The 18,926-nt window shown below is 34.7% G+C and overlaps 1 protein-coding gene across 1 annotated transcript in view; it reads right to left on the bottom strand.

The window, feature by feature from the left end:
* Window positions 1-2,212: 2,212 nt before the first annotated feature.
* The window catches only part of LOC139749711 (uncharacterized), a 77,670-nt gene continuing 60,956 nt past the window's right edge, over window positions 2,213-18,926 (bottom strand). The window contains exon 3 of the mRNA XM_071663865.1: window positions 2,213-2,300. Within this exon, the coding sequence (XP_071519966.1) occupies window positions 2,213-2,300 (88 nt within the window). The remainder of the gene's footprint in view (window positions 2,301-18,926) is intronic.

The following is an 18,926-nucleotide window of genomic DNA, read 5'->3' as shown; positions in this document are numbered from 1 at the left end:
TGTGTGTGTGTTACAGCATAGCAGGATCAAAGCAGAATATCAATATCAAATAATGTTTTGAAGAAGACCGATATGTTTCATTCATCTCGAATATATCTTTTTCCAACAGACACTTGTTAGTTTAGTGAGACGGATTCTATTCATTTCATTCCTCGTTTTTTACTGGCTGCTTGACTAGACTTGGAGGTGTGGGTCTTTACTGATGAATAATTGGGATATTCCTGTCATATCAGTGCTATTAATACATTAACCTCTCTCATCACATCATGCAAATACCTTTCATACCTTCAGTATGATGGTACGACCCTTGAGCACGACGGTATGATCCTTGAGCACGACGGTATGACCCTTGAGCACGACGGTATGACCCTTGAGCACGACGGTATGACCCTTGAGCACGACGGTATGATCCTTGAGCACGACGGTATGACCCTTGAGCACGACGGTATGATCCTTGAGCACGACGGTATGACCCTTGAGCACGACGGTATGACCCTTGAGCACGACGGTATGACCCTTGAGCACGACGGTATGACCCTTGAGCACGACGGTATGATCCTTGAGCACGACGGTATGACCCTTGAGCACGACGGGACGACCCTTAATCACGACGGTACGACCCTTGAGCACGACGTTCGACCCTTGACCACGACGGCACGGCCCTTGATCACGACGGTACGACCTTTGACCACGACGGTACGACCCTTGATCACGACGGTACGACCCTTGAGCACGACGTTACGAACTTTGAGCACGACAGTACGACCCTGTAGTGTTTGGGCTAGACCACTAACCTGACCCTCAAGGGTCGTCAAGTCGTACTCAAGAGAAGGTTGAGGCTGAACAACCAGCCTTTATGTTGTCATACTATAACATTATATTTTCTTTTTCATTCTGATATCTGATATATGAATAATAACATTACAACTGAAAATCTATAACACATCACTATTTCCTGGCGTGTTAAGTGCAAGATATACATAACCAATGTCCATTATCTTAATTCAAAAGACAAAGATACTTATCAAACATCAGCGTATTTCATAATGTTGAACTTTAATTGTTTTCATTTAGCGGCAAGAAAATATCTCTAAATCGTATTTCATAACTACATTGATCGAAGTTTAGTAAACTGTTAAGTTTGCTGATACGAAGAGTCATAAAGAAAACGTCATAGTGTGATTTTATGTAAACCGGCAGTAAATTGATTTCACGCCCTCTAACCACATGTGTCGTATTGTTGATCATTATATTTCGTGATGTTTTAGGTGAATGCATACGTACAATGGTGGCAAACACAGAATCTGTAGTGCACAGAAATCACAGGACCTGGATAGTGCCTAAGGTTCTTCCATCCTGTGATGTATCATGTGTTTCCAACCCTTCGATCATCTCAAACCCTCCAGTCAAACCTCTCCCAAAAATTTCACCACCTTAAAACCCGTTCCTCCAGTCCTCACAACCCGCTCCTCCAAGGATTACAACCCGTCTCACAAGTCCCTATAACCTATCCCTTCCTTCAGTAATTAAGAGAGATATCAACAACTGTGTTTCCAGTCATGTGGATCTGATGTTAATCTTTTTATTCTTTACACTAATTAATGACTTCTGATTAGCCTGGCTGTTTGGATCAATGAACATGATGAACAGCGAAGTTGTTGGACTCTCCTGCAAGTAGCTTTCATGCAGTGATTCAAACCATTTCTTTGATCGGAAACCATTTAGTTTTATTACTGACATTTGTAACAACGTTTATGGAAGGGTTAAAGCAAATTGGCTGCGTGTTGTTGAAGTTTAAAGTCCCTTGGGAAATGTGGTTTTACGATTCATAGATGATTCATTTTTGTAATCTTAGATCACTTAGGATTGTATTGTTCTTTATAACTCGGAAGCCTCTTTGTTATGTAGCTCAAAATCCTACGGCAGCTTTTTGTTTCAAGTTCCTTTGGCTGTTTCATTTTTTAGACGGAAGCTCGAAGGTAACGCGACTTTTAAGACACCTTTGGTGTTTGTGTTCGTAGTTTAAAAGGATTCTCATGTTTGTTGTTTGCCATTTATTGTTTGAAACGCGGAATTTTTGGGTCATTTTGGTTTTAAGCTCCTGGAAATTTGCATATTTTTCTTAAAGTGAAGCTACTAAATTATATCTATTTTCCTCTTACATAACTTTAGATATTGTTCTTTTTCTTAACAAAGCCTCTTAGCAAATTGTTCATGTCGACACCATCTCCTCAACAGGGTTTTTGATAGTCTGAAATCTATGGCTGTAATCCTTCTGTAGTTCAGATCCCGCTTGTAGTCTGTTTTTCAAATATGAAATAATGTACAAATGTGGTTTTGATGCTGAAATCAAATTGATGGTGTGTTTTGAAGTTTAAGTCCAGTTTGTCGTACATTTTTGAAATTCAAAGCTCCTTTACAGCGTACTATTTTATGAAAATCCTTTGGCTTTATATTTGTTATTTCAAAACCTCTGAGCAATACCTTTTTGAGTATCAAATTCCATCAGTGCATTATTTCATATATTATTTCATATATTAAAGCTCCTTGATTTTTTACAGTTGAAAGCCTCTGGCTATGTATCTGAATAGTTTAGAATCCTTTTGAAATATGCATTTGTAACTTGAAATCCTCTTACCATGTGCTTTTGTAGTTCAGAGTCTCTCTGAAGTATAATTCTATCATTCAGATTATCAGAGCATTGTCTCTCTGTAGTTGTGAAGTTCTGGGAACAGTCGCAGGCTATGTTCTGGATATAATGGTGTCACAATCACCTGAGCCTCATCTCGAATGCCTATTTTGCATGATTTCTGGATTTTCTGTTTTTATATCCTTACTACAATCAACGAAAACAAACCTAACCTAACCTAACCAAAACTAACCTAACCTAACCTAACCTAACCTAAACTTACCTAACTTAACCTACCCTAACATTACAGTCAAACCCATCTTAGTCAAGCCTATCTTAGTCATACCCAGCCTAACAGAACCAAAAAACTTTACTAAGCCTAAACTTAACAGAACTAATTAAACTAAACTAACTTAATTCCACCCAACTTAACCCATCCTAACCAACCTAACCTAACCTAACCTATCATAACTTAACAAAAAAAATAGTCTGACCTAACTTATCGATCCATTTAGAATCATCTAAACAACGTAAATCTAACCAAACTTAACGTAATCAACCTAACTAACCTAACCCAACCTAACCTATCCTAACTTAACCCAAAAGAAATAGTCTGACCTAACTTATCGATCCGTCTAACATAATCTAAACAACTTACATTTAACTTAACCTAACCTAAGCTAACCTGTCACACGACTCTTTGAAGAGCCTCCACCCCCCCCCCCCCCCCCCCCCCCCCCCCCACCAACCTTTACATGTGTCACAACTAAGTTTTTCATAGTTACAAAGAACATGTGTTTCGGTATCTTTTTTTGTCGTGAGTGGGAGTAATATTCATCAAGCTACTGTGTTTGGTCTTTTTGAAGAATACCAAGTTTTTTAAAAGAACTTTTGAGACTACAAAGCTGCGCTACTTGCAGCAGCAGGGAAATGATGGACTCCTTTCGAGGGAGTTCTGTGACGAGAGTGTACTCCAAACTTGAGTGTACGTACTGATATGAGTGTTTTAGCGTGAATGTATTACCATGAGTGTGTCAACTTGAGTGTGCCTGTGTGAGTGTATAAGTGTGAGTGTATCAGCGTAAGTGTATCGGCGTAAGTGTACCGGTATGAGTGTATCGCCGTAAGTGTATCGGCGTAAGTGCATCAGCATAAGTGCATCGGCGTGAGTGTATTCATATCATTATATTTTCATTATTTACCAAAGTTATTTACGTACCACTATTCATCGTAGCGTAATTTCATAGAACCTGTTTTATGATTAAGTAATTTGCCCCTGTACTCACAGGCGCCTGCCCTCACGATTTTGTTCTTCTGACAACAAAGCCAAGTGTAATTTTGTTATTAAACCGCGAGTAGCCCGCTGAGTGTGTGTTATTAATCTTCAGGTGGAGGATATATTGCTCTAGTGTCCCCTTGTGTGTGTTATCTTCTATGACGACTTCTTGGGAAGTGATGTGTTCAGTGCAGCATACCATTGCCTGAACACTTCTGCCCTCCAGGGTAATCCTTTCTTTCATTAGCGTTCACAACATTAACTTTCCTTAAAAATTCAGACTTTGCTGTACGTTGTGATCTAATTGATTAAATGATTATAATTTGTGTATAAGGTTTTGATATTTTGTGATCACCCATCTCACTTTCTCTGCCTCCTTTCTCAAAAAATAGGCACACTCCAGCACAGCTTCACTGCACCGTCTTCATCAGCATAATGTAAGGACAGGTGTACACCACACACATGTGTAATCTTTCAAGCTCGATTCTACGACCCCAGAGTACGACGGTATGACCCCAGAGCACGACGGTAACGACCCCAGAGCACGTCGTTACGCCTCAAGAGCGCGACGGTACGACCCAAGACTCTTAAGCATGACCATACTACCCTTGGGTACAATGGTACCATTGGGGTATGGTGACTCATTAGGGTCAGGTCAAACGTTAGGTTATCAGGTTGTGCCACGAGCTCTAGAGTCGTATCGTCGTGTTCAAGTGTCGCATCGTTGTGTTCAGGGTTGTATCTTCGTGCTCTATGGTTGTATAGTTGTGCTCAGGGTTGTACTGTCGAGCTCAAGGGTCGTATAGTTGTGCTCGGGGTCGTATCTTCGTGCACTAGGGTCGTATAGTTGCGCTCAGGGTTGTACTGTCGAGCTCAAAGGTCGTATAGTTGTGTTCAGGGTTGTATCTTCGTGCTCTAGAGTTGTATAGTTGTGCTCAGGGATGTACTGTCGAGCTCAAGGGTCGTATAGTTGTGCTCAGGGTCGTATCTTCGTGGACTAGGGTCGTATAGTTGTGCTCAGAGTCGTATCGTCGTATTCAAGGGTCGTGTCGTCGTGCAGTAGGGTCGTATCGTCGTGCTCAACGGTCATATTGTGGTAGTCAAATGTTTAACACGAGACCTGACCACATCTGGTGTGGGCTGAACTTGTGCACGGGAAAAAGTTGTTCGCTTGTTTGTCGATATGCAATATGGACCGTGATTAAGTTTGGAAGACTAATTGTCATCAAACTGAAAAATGATTAATGAATTATGCATAAATATAAAAAGTAATTCCTGTTGTAGTTACGATTTTACGAAAACAATTCCATTTTGCCATTTATGAGGCTCATGTCGATTCATCAACAATTTTTCAATTTATCATTTTGTTAAAGTATCTTGAGGGGCGACTGTGTAAACGACTGTTGACATTAAGTCATACAGAATTCAGTCCGCTTCACTCTACAGGTATATTGCCTTCCTTACTGCTGATCATAACATTAGTTGTCTTCAATGTTGTTAAGGTCAGACAGGATGAGTCATCACTCACATACTGATAAGGAAACTGAAAAAAAAAGTGTGACATTTTTTAACATTTGTATTATTCAGTGTGGTTCATTTTTGATGCACATTTGGCAGCTGGGAAATTTTATCTTGGCGGGTAAAATATAGTTCCTGAATAGAAGGAAAAAATTTAGTGTTTATCCTTATGAGGGAAGAAATGAACAGGAGTAAATGTTCCAATAATATGCACAAAATGCATGGTTGATATGTTGATAATAAAGAACACCTAAAGATATACAAGAGGTGTATATATATATATATATATATATATATATATATATATATATATATATATATATATATATATATATATATTTATTTTATTTATTTTGCTTTGTTGCTGTCTCCCGCGTTAGCGATTTAGCGCAAAGAAACAGACGAAGGAATGGCCCAACCCACCCACATACACATGTATATACATACACGTCCACACACGCAAATATACATACCTATACATCTCAACGTTTACATACATATACACACACAGACATATACATATATACACATGTACATAATTCACACTGTCTGCCTTTATTCATTCCCATCGCTATATATATATATATATATATATATATATATATATATATATATATATATATATATATATATATATATATATTGTCATCGTCAATGGAAGGAGAAATTGTTCACAAGAGTCCAGCTTAACTTGCTCCCACGTGGGACGTAGCCTGGAAGCTGTAGCAGCCCCATACAGGGGCTTCTGGGGTTAATTGATGATAATAAGGATAATGATAATGATGATACTACTAATAATAATGATAATGATACTAATGATAACAATGATGATAATGATCATTTTTAAATACAGATTAGTTTCCTCACATTGGAGGTCAAGAGTTGACCTCCAATGAGTTAAACATACACCTGGCGAGAACTCTCTTGCTTAGTGTTCCTGGAACTTCGACAAGATGGCAGATTATCGAAGTGAAAAGAAGTGGACGTCGAAGGAACGGAGTTCACTCGTTCTTCTTTAAGTCGTGAATCAGGGGAGGATAAAGGTGAGCACCTGGGATATAGTCGTCAGATTATCACCCTTACTTTGATTGATCTGGGAAGTGATAGCACTTTCATAGTATTAGACTTCCATGTTACAGGAAGTGTCAAAACAGACACTGAAGTCAGTCTTGAAACCCATTATATAAATGTGCGCGTCCCTGCCAGACAGTGTGATGGCGTTATCACACACCACATTAAGAACAGCTACAGCGATAATCACATGAGTACATCGCGTTGTCAAGAGGAGCGTTGAAAACCATCGCGTTGACAAGCGTCGTATTGACAAGGGTCGCGCGTGTGGGAGACAACGTACAGGCGGGAGAGGCACCTCTGATACACATCCTGAGGTGCTGTACACTGGTGGACGTCGGGGAACATTGCGTCCAGGACTCTCGAGGTTAAGGTGGAGGAGGGGAGGTGGTGATGGAAGAGGGAGGGGGGTTGGAGGAGGGGAGGTGGTGATGGAAGACGGGGAAGGTGGTGATGGAAGACGGGGGAAGGTAGTGATGGAAGAGGAAGGGAGGGTGGCGGTGGAGGAATTGAGGTGGTAATGGAGAAATGGAGGTTGTAAAGGAGAGAGGGATGCTGCAATGGAGTGGAAAGTTGTGATGGAAGAGAGCAATGTAGTTGTGATGAAGAGAAGGAGGCAGGCTGTCAAGAGGGAAAGGAGAATGTGACAGAGATAGGGAGTTTATGATGGAAGGAGGGAGGAAGTTGTGACTGAAAGGAAGGCTGTGATGGAGGGAAGGTAGAGGGTTTTGGTGGACGAAAGATGGTTATGATGGAGGGAGGAAGGATAATTGTGATGGAGAGAAAAAAGTTGCGATGGGGAGGGAGACTGCTGTACAGGAAAGGAGGTTGCAATACAGGGAGGGAGGTTGTGATGGAGAAAGAGAGGTTGTTAGGAAGGAAGGGAACAACTATACCTCCATCAGTGGGACTCGAACCTACGTCCGCCAGGCACCTTGGAGATCTACCATGCCTTTCAAAACAAATAGGAATCTGACTCATATCGCAGTGTAGGTTGGTTCCTTCTTGTGGCTCAGTGGTCCAGGAGTAACCTGCCGTCGAGAGGATCTGGGTTCGAGCCCCACTGGTAGAGGTACTGTTGTAGTATGAATGTGCGAAAGTTTAGCACTAACTTCATCATCAACCTTATCTGTGCCTACTGCTACCCAGTGAACAGTATAGAGATTCAAAACCACAACCCTCCATTATTTTGTTCTATCATCATTCAGATAATGATATATGTATTGGGTTTACCTTCACCTTTATTATCATTATTACTATCATCAATAATTGTATCATTATTTTCATTATTACTATTATTATTATTATTACTATTGTTCTATTATTATTATTATTATTATTATTATTATTATGATTATCATTATTATTATTATTATTATTATCATTATTATCATTATTATTATTATTATTATTATTATTATTATTATTATTATTATTATTATTATTATTATTATTATTATTATTATTATTATTATTATTATTATTATTATTATTATTATTATTATTATTATTATTATTATTATTATTATTATTATTATTATTATTATTATTATTATTATTATTATTATTATTATTATTATTATTATTATTATTATTATTATTATTATTATTATTATTATTATTATTATTATTATTATTATTATTATTATTATTATTATTATTATTATTATTATTATTATTATTATTATTATTATTATTATTATTATTATTATTATTATTATTATTATTATTATTATTATTATTATTATTATTATTATTATTATTATTATTATTATTATTATTATTATTATTATTATTATTATTATTATTATTATTATTATTATTATTATTATTATTATTATTATTATTATTATTATTATTATTATTATTATTATTATTATTATTATTATTATTATTATTATTATTATTATTATTATTATTATTATTATTATTATTATTATTATTATTATTATTATTATTATTATTATTATTATTATTATTATTATTATTATTATTATTATTATTATTATTATTATTATTATTATTATTATTATTATTATTATTATTATTATTATTATTATTATTATTATTATTATTATTATTATTATTATTATTATTATTATTATTATTATTATTATTATTATTATTATTATTATTATTATTATTATTATTATTATTATTATTATTATTATTATTATTATTATTATTATTATTATTATTATTATTATTATTATTATTATTATTATTATTATTATTATTATTATTATTATTATTATTATTATTATTATTATTATTATTATTATTATTATTATTATTATTATTATTATTATTATTATTATTATTATTATTATTATTATTATTATTATTATTATTATTATTATTATTATTATTATTATTATTATTATTATTATTATTATTATTATTATTATTATTATTATTATTATTATTATTATTATTATTATTATTATTATTATTATTATTATTATTATTATTATTATTATTATTATTATTATTATTATTATTATTATTATTATTATTATTATTATTATTATTATTATTATTATTATTATTATTATTATTATTATTATTATTATTATTATTATTATTATTATTATTATTATTATTATTATTATTATTATTATTATTATTATTATTATTATTATTATTATTATTATTATTATTATTATTATTGTTATTATCATCTTTTATTATTATTATCATTATTATTATCATTATTATTATCATTATTATTATCATTATTATTATCATTATTATTATCATTATTATTATCATTATTATTATCATTATTATTATCATTATTATTATCATTATTATTATCATTATTATTATCATTATTATTATCATTATTATTATCATTATTATTATCATTATTATTATCATTATTATTATCATTATTATTATCATTATTATTATCATTATTATTATCATTATTATTATCATTATTATTATCATTATTATTATCATTATTATTATCATTATTATTATCATTATTATTATCATTATTATTATCATTATTATTATCATTATTATTATCATTATTATTATCATTATTATTATCATTATTATTATCATTATTATTATCATTATTATTATCATTATTATTATCATTATTATTATCATTATTATTATCATTATTATTATCATTATTATTATCATTATTATTATCATTATTATTATCATTATTATTATCATTATTATTATCATTATTATTATCATTATTATTATCATTATTATTATCATTATTATTATCATTATTATTATCATTATTATTATCATTATTATTATCATTATTATTATCATTATTATTATCATTATTATTATCATTATTATTATCATTATTATTATCATTATTATTATCATTATTATTATCATTATTATTATCATTATTATTATCATTATTATTATCATTATTATTATCATTATTATTATCATTATTATTATCATTATTATTATCATTATTATTATCATTATTATTATCATTATTATTATCATTATTATTATCATTATTATTATCATTATTATTATCATTATTATTATCATTATTATTATCATTATTATTATCATTATTATTATCATTATTATTATCATTATTATTATCATTATTATTATCATTATTATTATCATTATTATTATCATTATTATTATCATTATTATTATCATTATTATTATCATTATTATTATCATTATTATTATCATTATTATTATCATTATTATTATCATTATTATTATCATTATTATTATCATTATTATTATCATTATTATTATCATTATTATTATCATTATTATTATCATTATTATTATCATTATTATTATCATTATTATTATCATTATTATTATCATTATTATTATCATTATTATTATCATTATTATTATCATTATTATTATCATTATTATTATCATTATTATTATCATTATTATTATCATTATTATTATCATTATTATTATCATTATTATTATCATTATTATTATCATTATTATTATCATTATTATTATCATTATTATTATCATTATTATTATCATTATTATTATCATTATTATTATCATTATTATTATCATTATTATTATCATTATTATTATCATTATTATTATCATTATTATTATCATTATTATTATCATTATTATTATCATTATTATTATCATTATTATTATCATTATTATTATCATTATTATTATCATTATTATTATCATTATTATTATCATTATTATTATCATTATTATTATTATTATTATTATTATTATTATTATTATTATACTCACAGTCTGTTCTCTCCATTTCTGACACATACATACTCTTTGACAACCTCTCTTCACTCATTCTCTCCATGTGTCCAAACCATTTCAGCACACACTCTTCAGCTCTCTCAACCACACTCGTTGTATTACCTCACTTTTCTCTTGCCCTTTTATCATTTACTCAACCAAACCACCTCGCACTACTTGCTGTTTTCAACTTTTTATTCCCAACTCTCCCACCCTGGTCTACACATCCTCATCTGTAGCCCATGCCTCGCAACTATATAATATTGATGAAACTTCTATTCCTTCAAACATACCCAATTTTGCCCTCCCAGACAACGACCTCTCTTTCCACACATTCTTCAGTGCTTCCAGAACCTCTGCCCCCTTGTCCACCTCATGACTCACTTCTGCTTTCACTCCCACGTATCTGAAACATTTCATTTCCTCCGATTTTTCTCCATTCAAGCTCATATCCCAACTAACCTGTCCCTCAGCCCTGCTAAACGAAATAACCTTGCTTCCATTCACATTTACTCTCAACTTTCACACATTCTTCCAGACTTAGTTGCCAACTGCTGTCAACTGCTATATCATCAGCAAACAATAACTGACTCACTCCCCCCCCCTCCCCTACTCACCCCCAACAGACTCCATACTCGCACCTCTTCCAAGACGAGCAATGACCGCCCTCACCACCTCGTCCATAAACAATTTAAACAACCATAGAGACATCACACATCCCTGCCGCAGACCACCCTTCACTTAGAACCACTCGATCTCTTCTCTTCTTATTCGTACACATGCATTACACCCTTGATGAAAACTTCTCACCGCTTCTAGCAGCCTACCACCATATATCCTCAAGACCTTCCATAAGGCATCTCTGTCACCCCCATCATCCTTTCCAATATATATTGGAAAGGATCACAATTTTGCGCTTGATCGAGTATATTCCTATGAGTCACGGAGAAAATGAAACACGATAAGTTCCCAAGTGCACTTTCGTGTAATAATCACATCATCAGGGGAATTACAAGAAAGAAATATAAATCGGCTGATACACAACGAAGAGACATAGCTAGGACGCCATTTGGTAAACAAATTGTCTTGGTGTCACACTCACTTGTTTAGCAAATGGCGTCCTAGCTATATATATATATATATATATATATATATATATATATATATATATATATATATATATATATATATATATATATATATTAGTAAAGTTGAAAGTCGTGGAAGGAAGAAAGGTAGAAGAAGAAAATGGAAAACTATAATGAGAGTGTGAACTTTGCCTTGATATGCTTCAGTTGAGGTTGCCTGGGGATGATTCACCAGTGAATGCAGTAAAATCATTTATTCCACTAGTGTGAAGGGAGACGTTGGTCTCACGCGAAGAATCAAGTTAATGTGTGACAGGAAAATATACTACATGAATGTGGAACTTCATGTTGCATTATAACAGTGTCATATAACATGAGTTCATGACGTGCATGTGACTAGTGATGATGTAAATCCCTGATGTAGATCATAACACTACACGTACATCAGGTGATTCATGATGGCTGAACATATGATCGTTATGTGCTCTCATTTGAGAGTGTCTTTATCTGTTCATTTGTTCATATAAAAGTGTGGTAATGTGGTAGTTTATCAGTGTGATATCATACCGTTGCAAATTATCTATGTTAGTTATGATAAATCAGTATCATAAATTCTAATGCTCAGCACATTAATGCGATTCTGTTTATTTCTGATAATAATCTATTGGCACTGTTGATTTACCACCGCGTTGATTTAACACGGTATATCTAACTCTGCCTATATTTAACACGGTATATCTAACCCTGCCTATATTTAACACGGTATATCTAACTCTGCCTATATTCAACACGGTACATCTAACTCTGCCTATATTCAACACGGTACATCTAACTCTGCCTATATTTAACGTTGTTAATTTGCCTGGGAGGTTCAGCAAGTGTGACGTTGTTATAATGGCATTGATGATTGAAAAGTCTTGTACGTGACGTGTGTGACGCGCTGGCAGTTTAACATCTTGGTTCCATGGCGCTTATGTTGGATTTTGTCAAACTGTTTCTTAACAAATGTTTCTCTGATAAAGTTTTATTGTGATAATGGGACACACACACACACACACACACACACACATATATATATATATATATATATATATATATATATATATATATATATATATATATATATATATATATATATATATATATATATGTGTGCGTGTGTGTGTGTGTATTTCATTTATCTATTATACTTTGTCGCTGTCTCCGGCGTTAGCGAGGTAGCGCAAGAAAACAGACGAAAGAATGGCCCAACCCACCCACATACACATGTATATACATACACGTCCACATACTCACATATACATACCTATACATTTCAACGTATACATATATATACATACACAGACATGTACATATATACACATGTACATAATTCAAACTTGCTGCCTTTATTCATTCCCGTCACCACCTCGCCACACATGAAATGACAACCCCCTCCCTCCGCATGCGTGCGAGGTAGCGCTAGGAAAAGACAACAAACGCCACATTCGTTCATACTCAGTCTCTATCTGTCATGTATAATGCACCGAAACCACAGCTCCCTTTCCACATCCAGGCCCCACAAAACTTTCCATGGTTTACCCTAGACGCTTCACATGCCTGGATTAAATCCATTGACAGCACGTCGACACCGGTATACCACATCGTTCCAATTCACTCTATTCCTTGCACGCCTTTCACCCTCCTGTATGTTCGGGCCCCGATCGCTCAAAATCTTTTTCACTCCATCTTTCCGCCTCCAATTTGGTCTCCCACCTCTCCTCGTTCCCTCCACCTCTGACACATGTATCCTCTTTGTCAATCTTTCCTCACTCATTCTCTCTAAGTGACCAAACCATTTCAAAACACCCTCTTCTGCTCTCTCAACCACACTCTTTTTATTACCACACATCTCTCTTACCCTTTCATTACTTACTCGATCAAACCACCTCGATCCTCAAACATCTTATTTCCAACACATCCACCTTTCTCCGCACAACTCTATCTATTGCCCACACCTCACAACCATAGAACATTGCTGGTACCACTATTCCTTTAAACATACCCATTTTTTTGCTTTCCGAGATAATGTTCTCGCCTTCCACACATTCACTTCCTCCAGTTTTTCTCCATTCAAACGTACCTCCAAATTGACTTGTCCCTCAACCCTACTGTTCCTAATAACCTTGCTCTTATTCACATTTACTCTCAGCTTTCTTGCTTCATTCACTTTACCAAACTCAGTCACCAGCTTCTGCAGTTTGTCACCAGAATCAGCCACCAGCGCTGTATCATCAGCGAAGAACAGCTGACTCACTTCCCAAGCCCTCTCATCCACAACAGACTGCATACTTGCCCCTCTTTCCAAAACTCTTGCATTCACCTCCCTAATAACCCTATCCATAGACAAATTAAACAACCATGGAGACATCATGCACCCCTACCGCAAACCTACATTCACTGAGAACCAATCACTTTTCTCTCTTCCTACTCGTACACATGCCTTACATCCTCGATAAAAACTTTTCACTGCTTCTAGCAACTTGCCTCCCACACCATATATTCTTAATACCTTCCAGAGAGCATCCCTATCATCTCTATCATATGCCTTCTCCAGATCCATAAATGCCACATACAAATCCATTTGGTTTTCTAAGTATTTCTCACATACATCCTTCATAGCAAACACCTGATCCACACATCCTCTACCACTTCTGAAACAACGCTGCTCTTCCCCAATCTGATGCTCTGTACATGCCTTCACCCTCTCAATCAATACCCTTCCATTTAATTTTCCAGGAATACTCAATAAACTTATACCTCTGTAATTTCAGCACTCACCTGTATCCCCTGTGCCTTTGTACAATGGTACTATGCATGCATTCCGTCAATCCTCAGGCACCTCACCATGAGTCATACATACATTGAATATCCTTACCAACCAGTCAACAGCACAGTCACCCCCTTTTTTTATTAAATTCCACTGCAATACCATCCAAATTCGCTGCTATGCCGGCTTTCATCTTCCGTAAAGCTTTTACTACCTCTTCTCTGTTTACCAAATCATTCTCCCAATCCCTCTCACTTGGTACACCACCTCGACCAAAACACCCTATATCTGCCACTCTGTCATCTAGCACATTCAATAAACCTTCAGAATACTCATTCCATCTCCCTCTCACATCACCACTACTGTTATTACCTCCCCATTAACCCCCTTCACTGATGTTCCCATTTGTTCTCTTGTCTTACGCACTTTACTTACCTCCTTCTAAAACATCTTTTTATTCTCCCTAATATTTAATGATACTCTTTCACCCCAACTCTCATTTGCCCTCTTTTTAACCTCTTGCACGGTTCTCTTAACTTCCTGCCTCTTTCTTTTATACATCTCTCAGTCACTTGCACTATTTCCCTGCAAAAATCGTCCAAATACCTCTCTCTTCTTTTTCACTAATAATCTTACTTCTTCATCCCACCACTCACTACCCTTTCTAATCTGCCCACCTCCCACGCTTCTCATGCCACAAGCATCTTTTGCGCAAGCCATCACTGCTTCCCTAAATGCATCCCATTCCTCCCCCACTCCCCTTACGTCCTTTGCTCTAACCTTTTTCCATTCTGCACTCAGTCTCTCCTGGTACTTACTCACACAAGTCTCCTTCCCAAGCTCACTTACTCTCACCACTCTCTTCACCCCAACATTCTCTCTTCTTTTCTGAAAACCTCTACAAATCTTCACCTTTTCCTCCACGAGATAATGATCAGACATCCCTCAAGTTGCACCTCTCAGCACATTAACATCCAAAAGTCTCTCTTTCGCACGCCTATCAATTAACACGTAATCTAATAATGCTCTCTGGCCATCTCTCCTACTTACATACGTATACTTATGTATATCTCTTTTTAAACCAGGTATTCCCAATCACCAGTCCTTTTTCAGCACACAAATCTACAAGCTCTTCACCATTTCCACTTACAACACTGAACACCCCATGTACACCAATTATTTCCTGAACTGCCACATTGCTCACCTTTGTATTCAAATCATCCATCACTATAACCCGGTCTCGTGCATCAAAACAACTAACACACTCACTCAGCTGCTCCCAAAACACTTGCCTCTCATGATCTTTCTTCTCATGCCCAGGTGCATAGGCACCAATAATCACCTATCTCTCTCCATCCACTTTCAGTTTTACCCTTATCAATCTAGAGTTTACTTTCTTGCACTCTATCACATACTCCCACCACTCCTGTTTCAGGAGTAGTGCTACTCCTTCCCTTGCTCTTGTCCTCTCACTAACCCCTGGCTTTACTCCCAAAACATTCCCAAACCACTCTTCCCCTTTACCCTTGAGCTTCGTTTCACTCAAAGCCAAATATCCAGGTTCCTTTCTTCAAACGTACGACCTATCTCTCCTTTTTTCTCATCTTGGCTACATCCACACACATTTAGACACCCCAATCTGAGCCTTCGAGGAGGATGAGCACTCCCCGCGTGACTCCTTCTGTTTCCCCTTTTAGAAAGTTAAAATACAAGGAGGAGAGGGTTTCCAGCCCCCGCTCCCATCCCCTCTAGTCGCCTCCTGCGACACGTGAAGAATGCGTGGGAAGTATTCTTTCTCCCCTATCCCTAGGGGTATATATATATATATATATATATATATATATATATATATATATATATATATATATATATATATATGTTAATCTCTTAAGCACGACGGCACGATCCTTGGGTATGATAGCGTTAGCTCTGACACCTGGCCCTTTAGGGTCAGGTAACAAAGGTCAAATGATCGTAGCCAAGGATCGTCCGGTACACTAAAGTCGAATTGCTTACAGAACAGTACAAGTACAGTGTTCACTGTCAATCATGAGGCAAAATGTTCAGCAGGTATTGCAGCCTTACTGATCTGCTTGCTGTGCAAGCGAGAAGCTCAAGACACTTGAAGTTGAACTGCTCAGTAAATAAAGATGCTCAGTGCATAATGAAGTCGAATTTCTCAGTTCACAATGTAATGATGTTTAGTGATAATTGAAGCCTAACTGCTCAATACACCATACAGGCAAACTACTGACCGCACTCAAACTGCTGATTTAACAGCACAGATAAACTGCACAATGATAGTGGTCGATCCCTACTGCAGGTCAACTGCACAGTGCAGGTAAGAGACTTGATGCTCAGTATGGGACAAATAAGTATCATCTACGTGGGTGTGTGGGCGGGTTAATTAATATGCATAAGGTGAAAGTTCTTGTGTCAGACGTCAGAAGTTTGGGATCGGTTCACCCCTCCAGGCAAGCCAAGATAACTGCCAACTCTGTACAGGATTTGCATATGGTGATGGACCACGCAGTAAACAAGTTTTGTCCTCATCTTTGTGGCAGGAGAAGAGTTGGAGCAAAGTGTGTACATCTGGTCGTTACTATGTACGTGTGTACATCTGGTGGTAACCTTATACGTGTGTACATCTGGTAGTAACCTTATACGTGTGTACATCTGGTGGTAACCTTATACGCCAGCTGGTTGCGTACTCGGGCGGGCTGGGTTGTGGTTACGACGCGCGCAAAATTTCAATGCATTTACGCAAGATGCAAAAAAAACACATTTGTTTGTATATACAAAGTTCTCTTCATTTTTAGTTACCACTCGTGTTACAGATTTTTAAGCATCGAATTCAGTCTTTGCTGACAGATATTGATTAGCCAGCTGACAAATGTTAGTTTGACAGCACGATTCATTTTCTTTAGCTCATACTTGTGTAGATTTGATAGGTACTTTGTGCACTAGTCTGCTACACTACCACATCTTATTATGGCGTTTCTGAAGCTCTTTATTTGCTCTGTGTTTGAGAACATTGCTTCTCATGACAATGGGTCTTCTGCCAGTGGTTAGGTTCCACCGATTCTATTCAACAATGTGTTGAGAGTATTCAAGCCTGGACTGTGTTCTTACTGTGAAAGTCTTTTGTTTACCACTGTCAGTTTAACAGTCTTCAGACGTTAGTGTTACTGATATCTTCCAATATTACAAACAACCTCGAAGAGACCCAATGGTCTGTTGTTGTTTGAATTCCTTTGTATTCCTTTGTATTCTTGTGTTAGTAAGCTTTTTCATAACTTGAGAGAGTGTGACCTTGATAGTGTTTAGTTTTTGATATGACAACCTGTAAGTCTGACAGAAGTTAATTCCTTTACCGTGTTTACAATGTTATAATTTCTGATTCCACAACGTATTGATCTCAAGTCTGATTAACTTAGTAAGACGAGTCAATACTACACTACGTTTATTTCTAACATGATATTGAAACGTAGTTGTCATAACTGCACAATATATAGCCAATAGATAGCCATTCATTGATTAATTGGGAATGTTGTTATATTTGCAAATATCTTTATATAAGATCAGTATTATAGTTTGTATATAAGATCAATATTATAGTTTGTTATATAAGTATTATAGTTTGGTATAGTATCATGATGATAGGTGTTAGTGTAGTTGCCATCTTGATAAAGTGCTTATGTAAGATAACAATGTGTATTGTTCTGGCAGTGTGGATGATTTAGACAATATCTATGTTTGATTTTATCAAATTCAGTGTATATACCACTAGGACAATATTACGTCATCTGATTATGTTAAGCAAACATTATGTTATACGTGACCGTTGCACCCTTAACAAAGTGTTAGGTAATATTTAACTTCACCATTGCCTATTGATGTGACAACGGATTGATTCATTAGTTTAACAAATTGATGGAACGTTTATGTCCGTTTTACAGAGATAATCTTCTGATAGTATGCAGTTATGCTTGTGTTAAATTCAAGTGTGCTTTCTGAACCACTGCATCAGTGGAAGATTAACTTTATGAAGTGATTATTTGAGAATGTTAATTTAGCAATACATCTTAATTCTATAGTCCACCTTAACTTAACAGCGTTACTTTCTTTGAGAGAATTTGTGGACTGAAGAAATTGGTGGCTTAATGACACTTTAACTATGTTTTTCCAGAGTAAATAATGTGTAAGTTTGTGAATGATGAACTAACATGAATATCTTCATGTAACCAATGATATTTTATGTCACAACTCGTGCAT

Source organism: Panulirus ornatus, chromosome 8 (genome assembly GCF_036320965.1).
Source record: "Panulirus ornatus isolate Po-2019 chromosome 8, ASM3632096v1, whole genome shotgun sequence".
Classification (NCBI taxonomy): Eukaryota; Metazoa; Arthropoda; class Malacostraca; order Decapoda; family Palinuridae; genus Panulirus; species Panulirus ornatus.
Note: the sequence above shows the minus strand (reverse complement) of the source record. Positions and strands in the feature narration are given on the sequence as shown.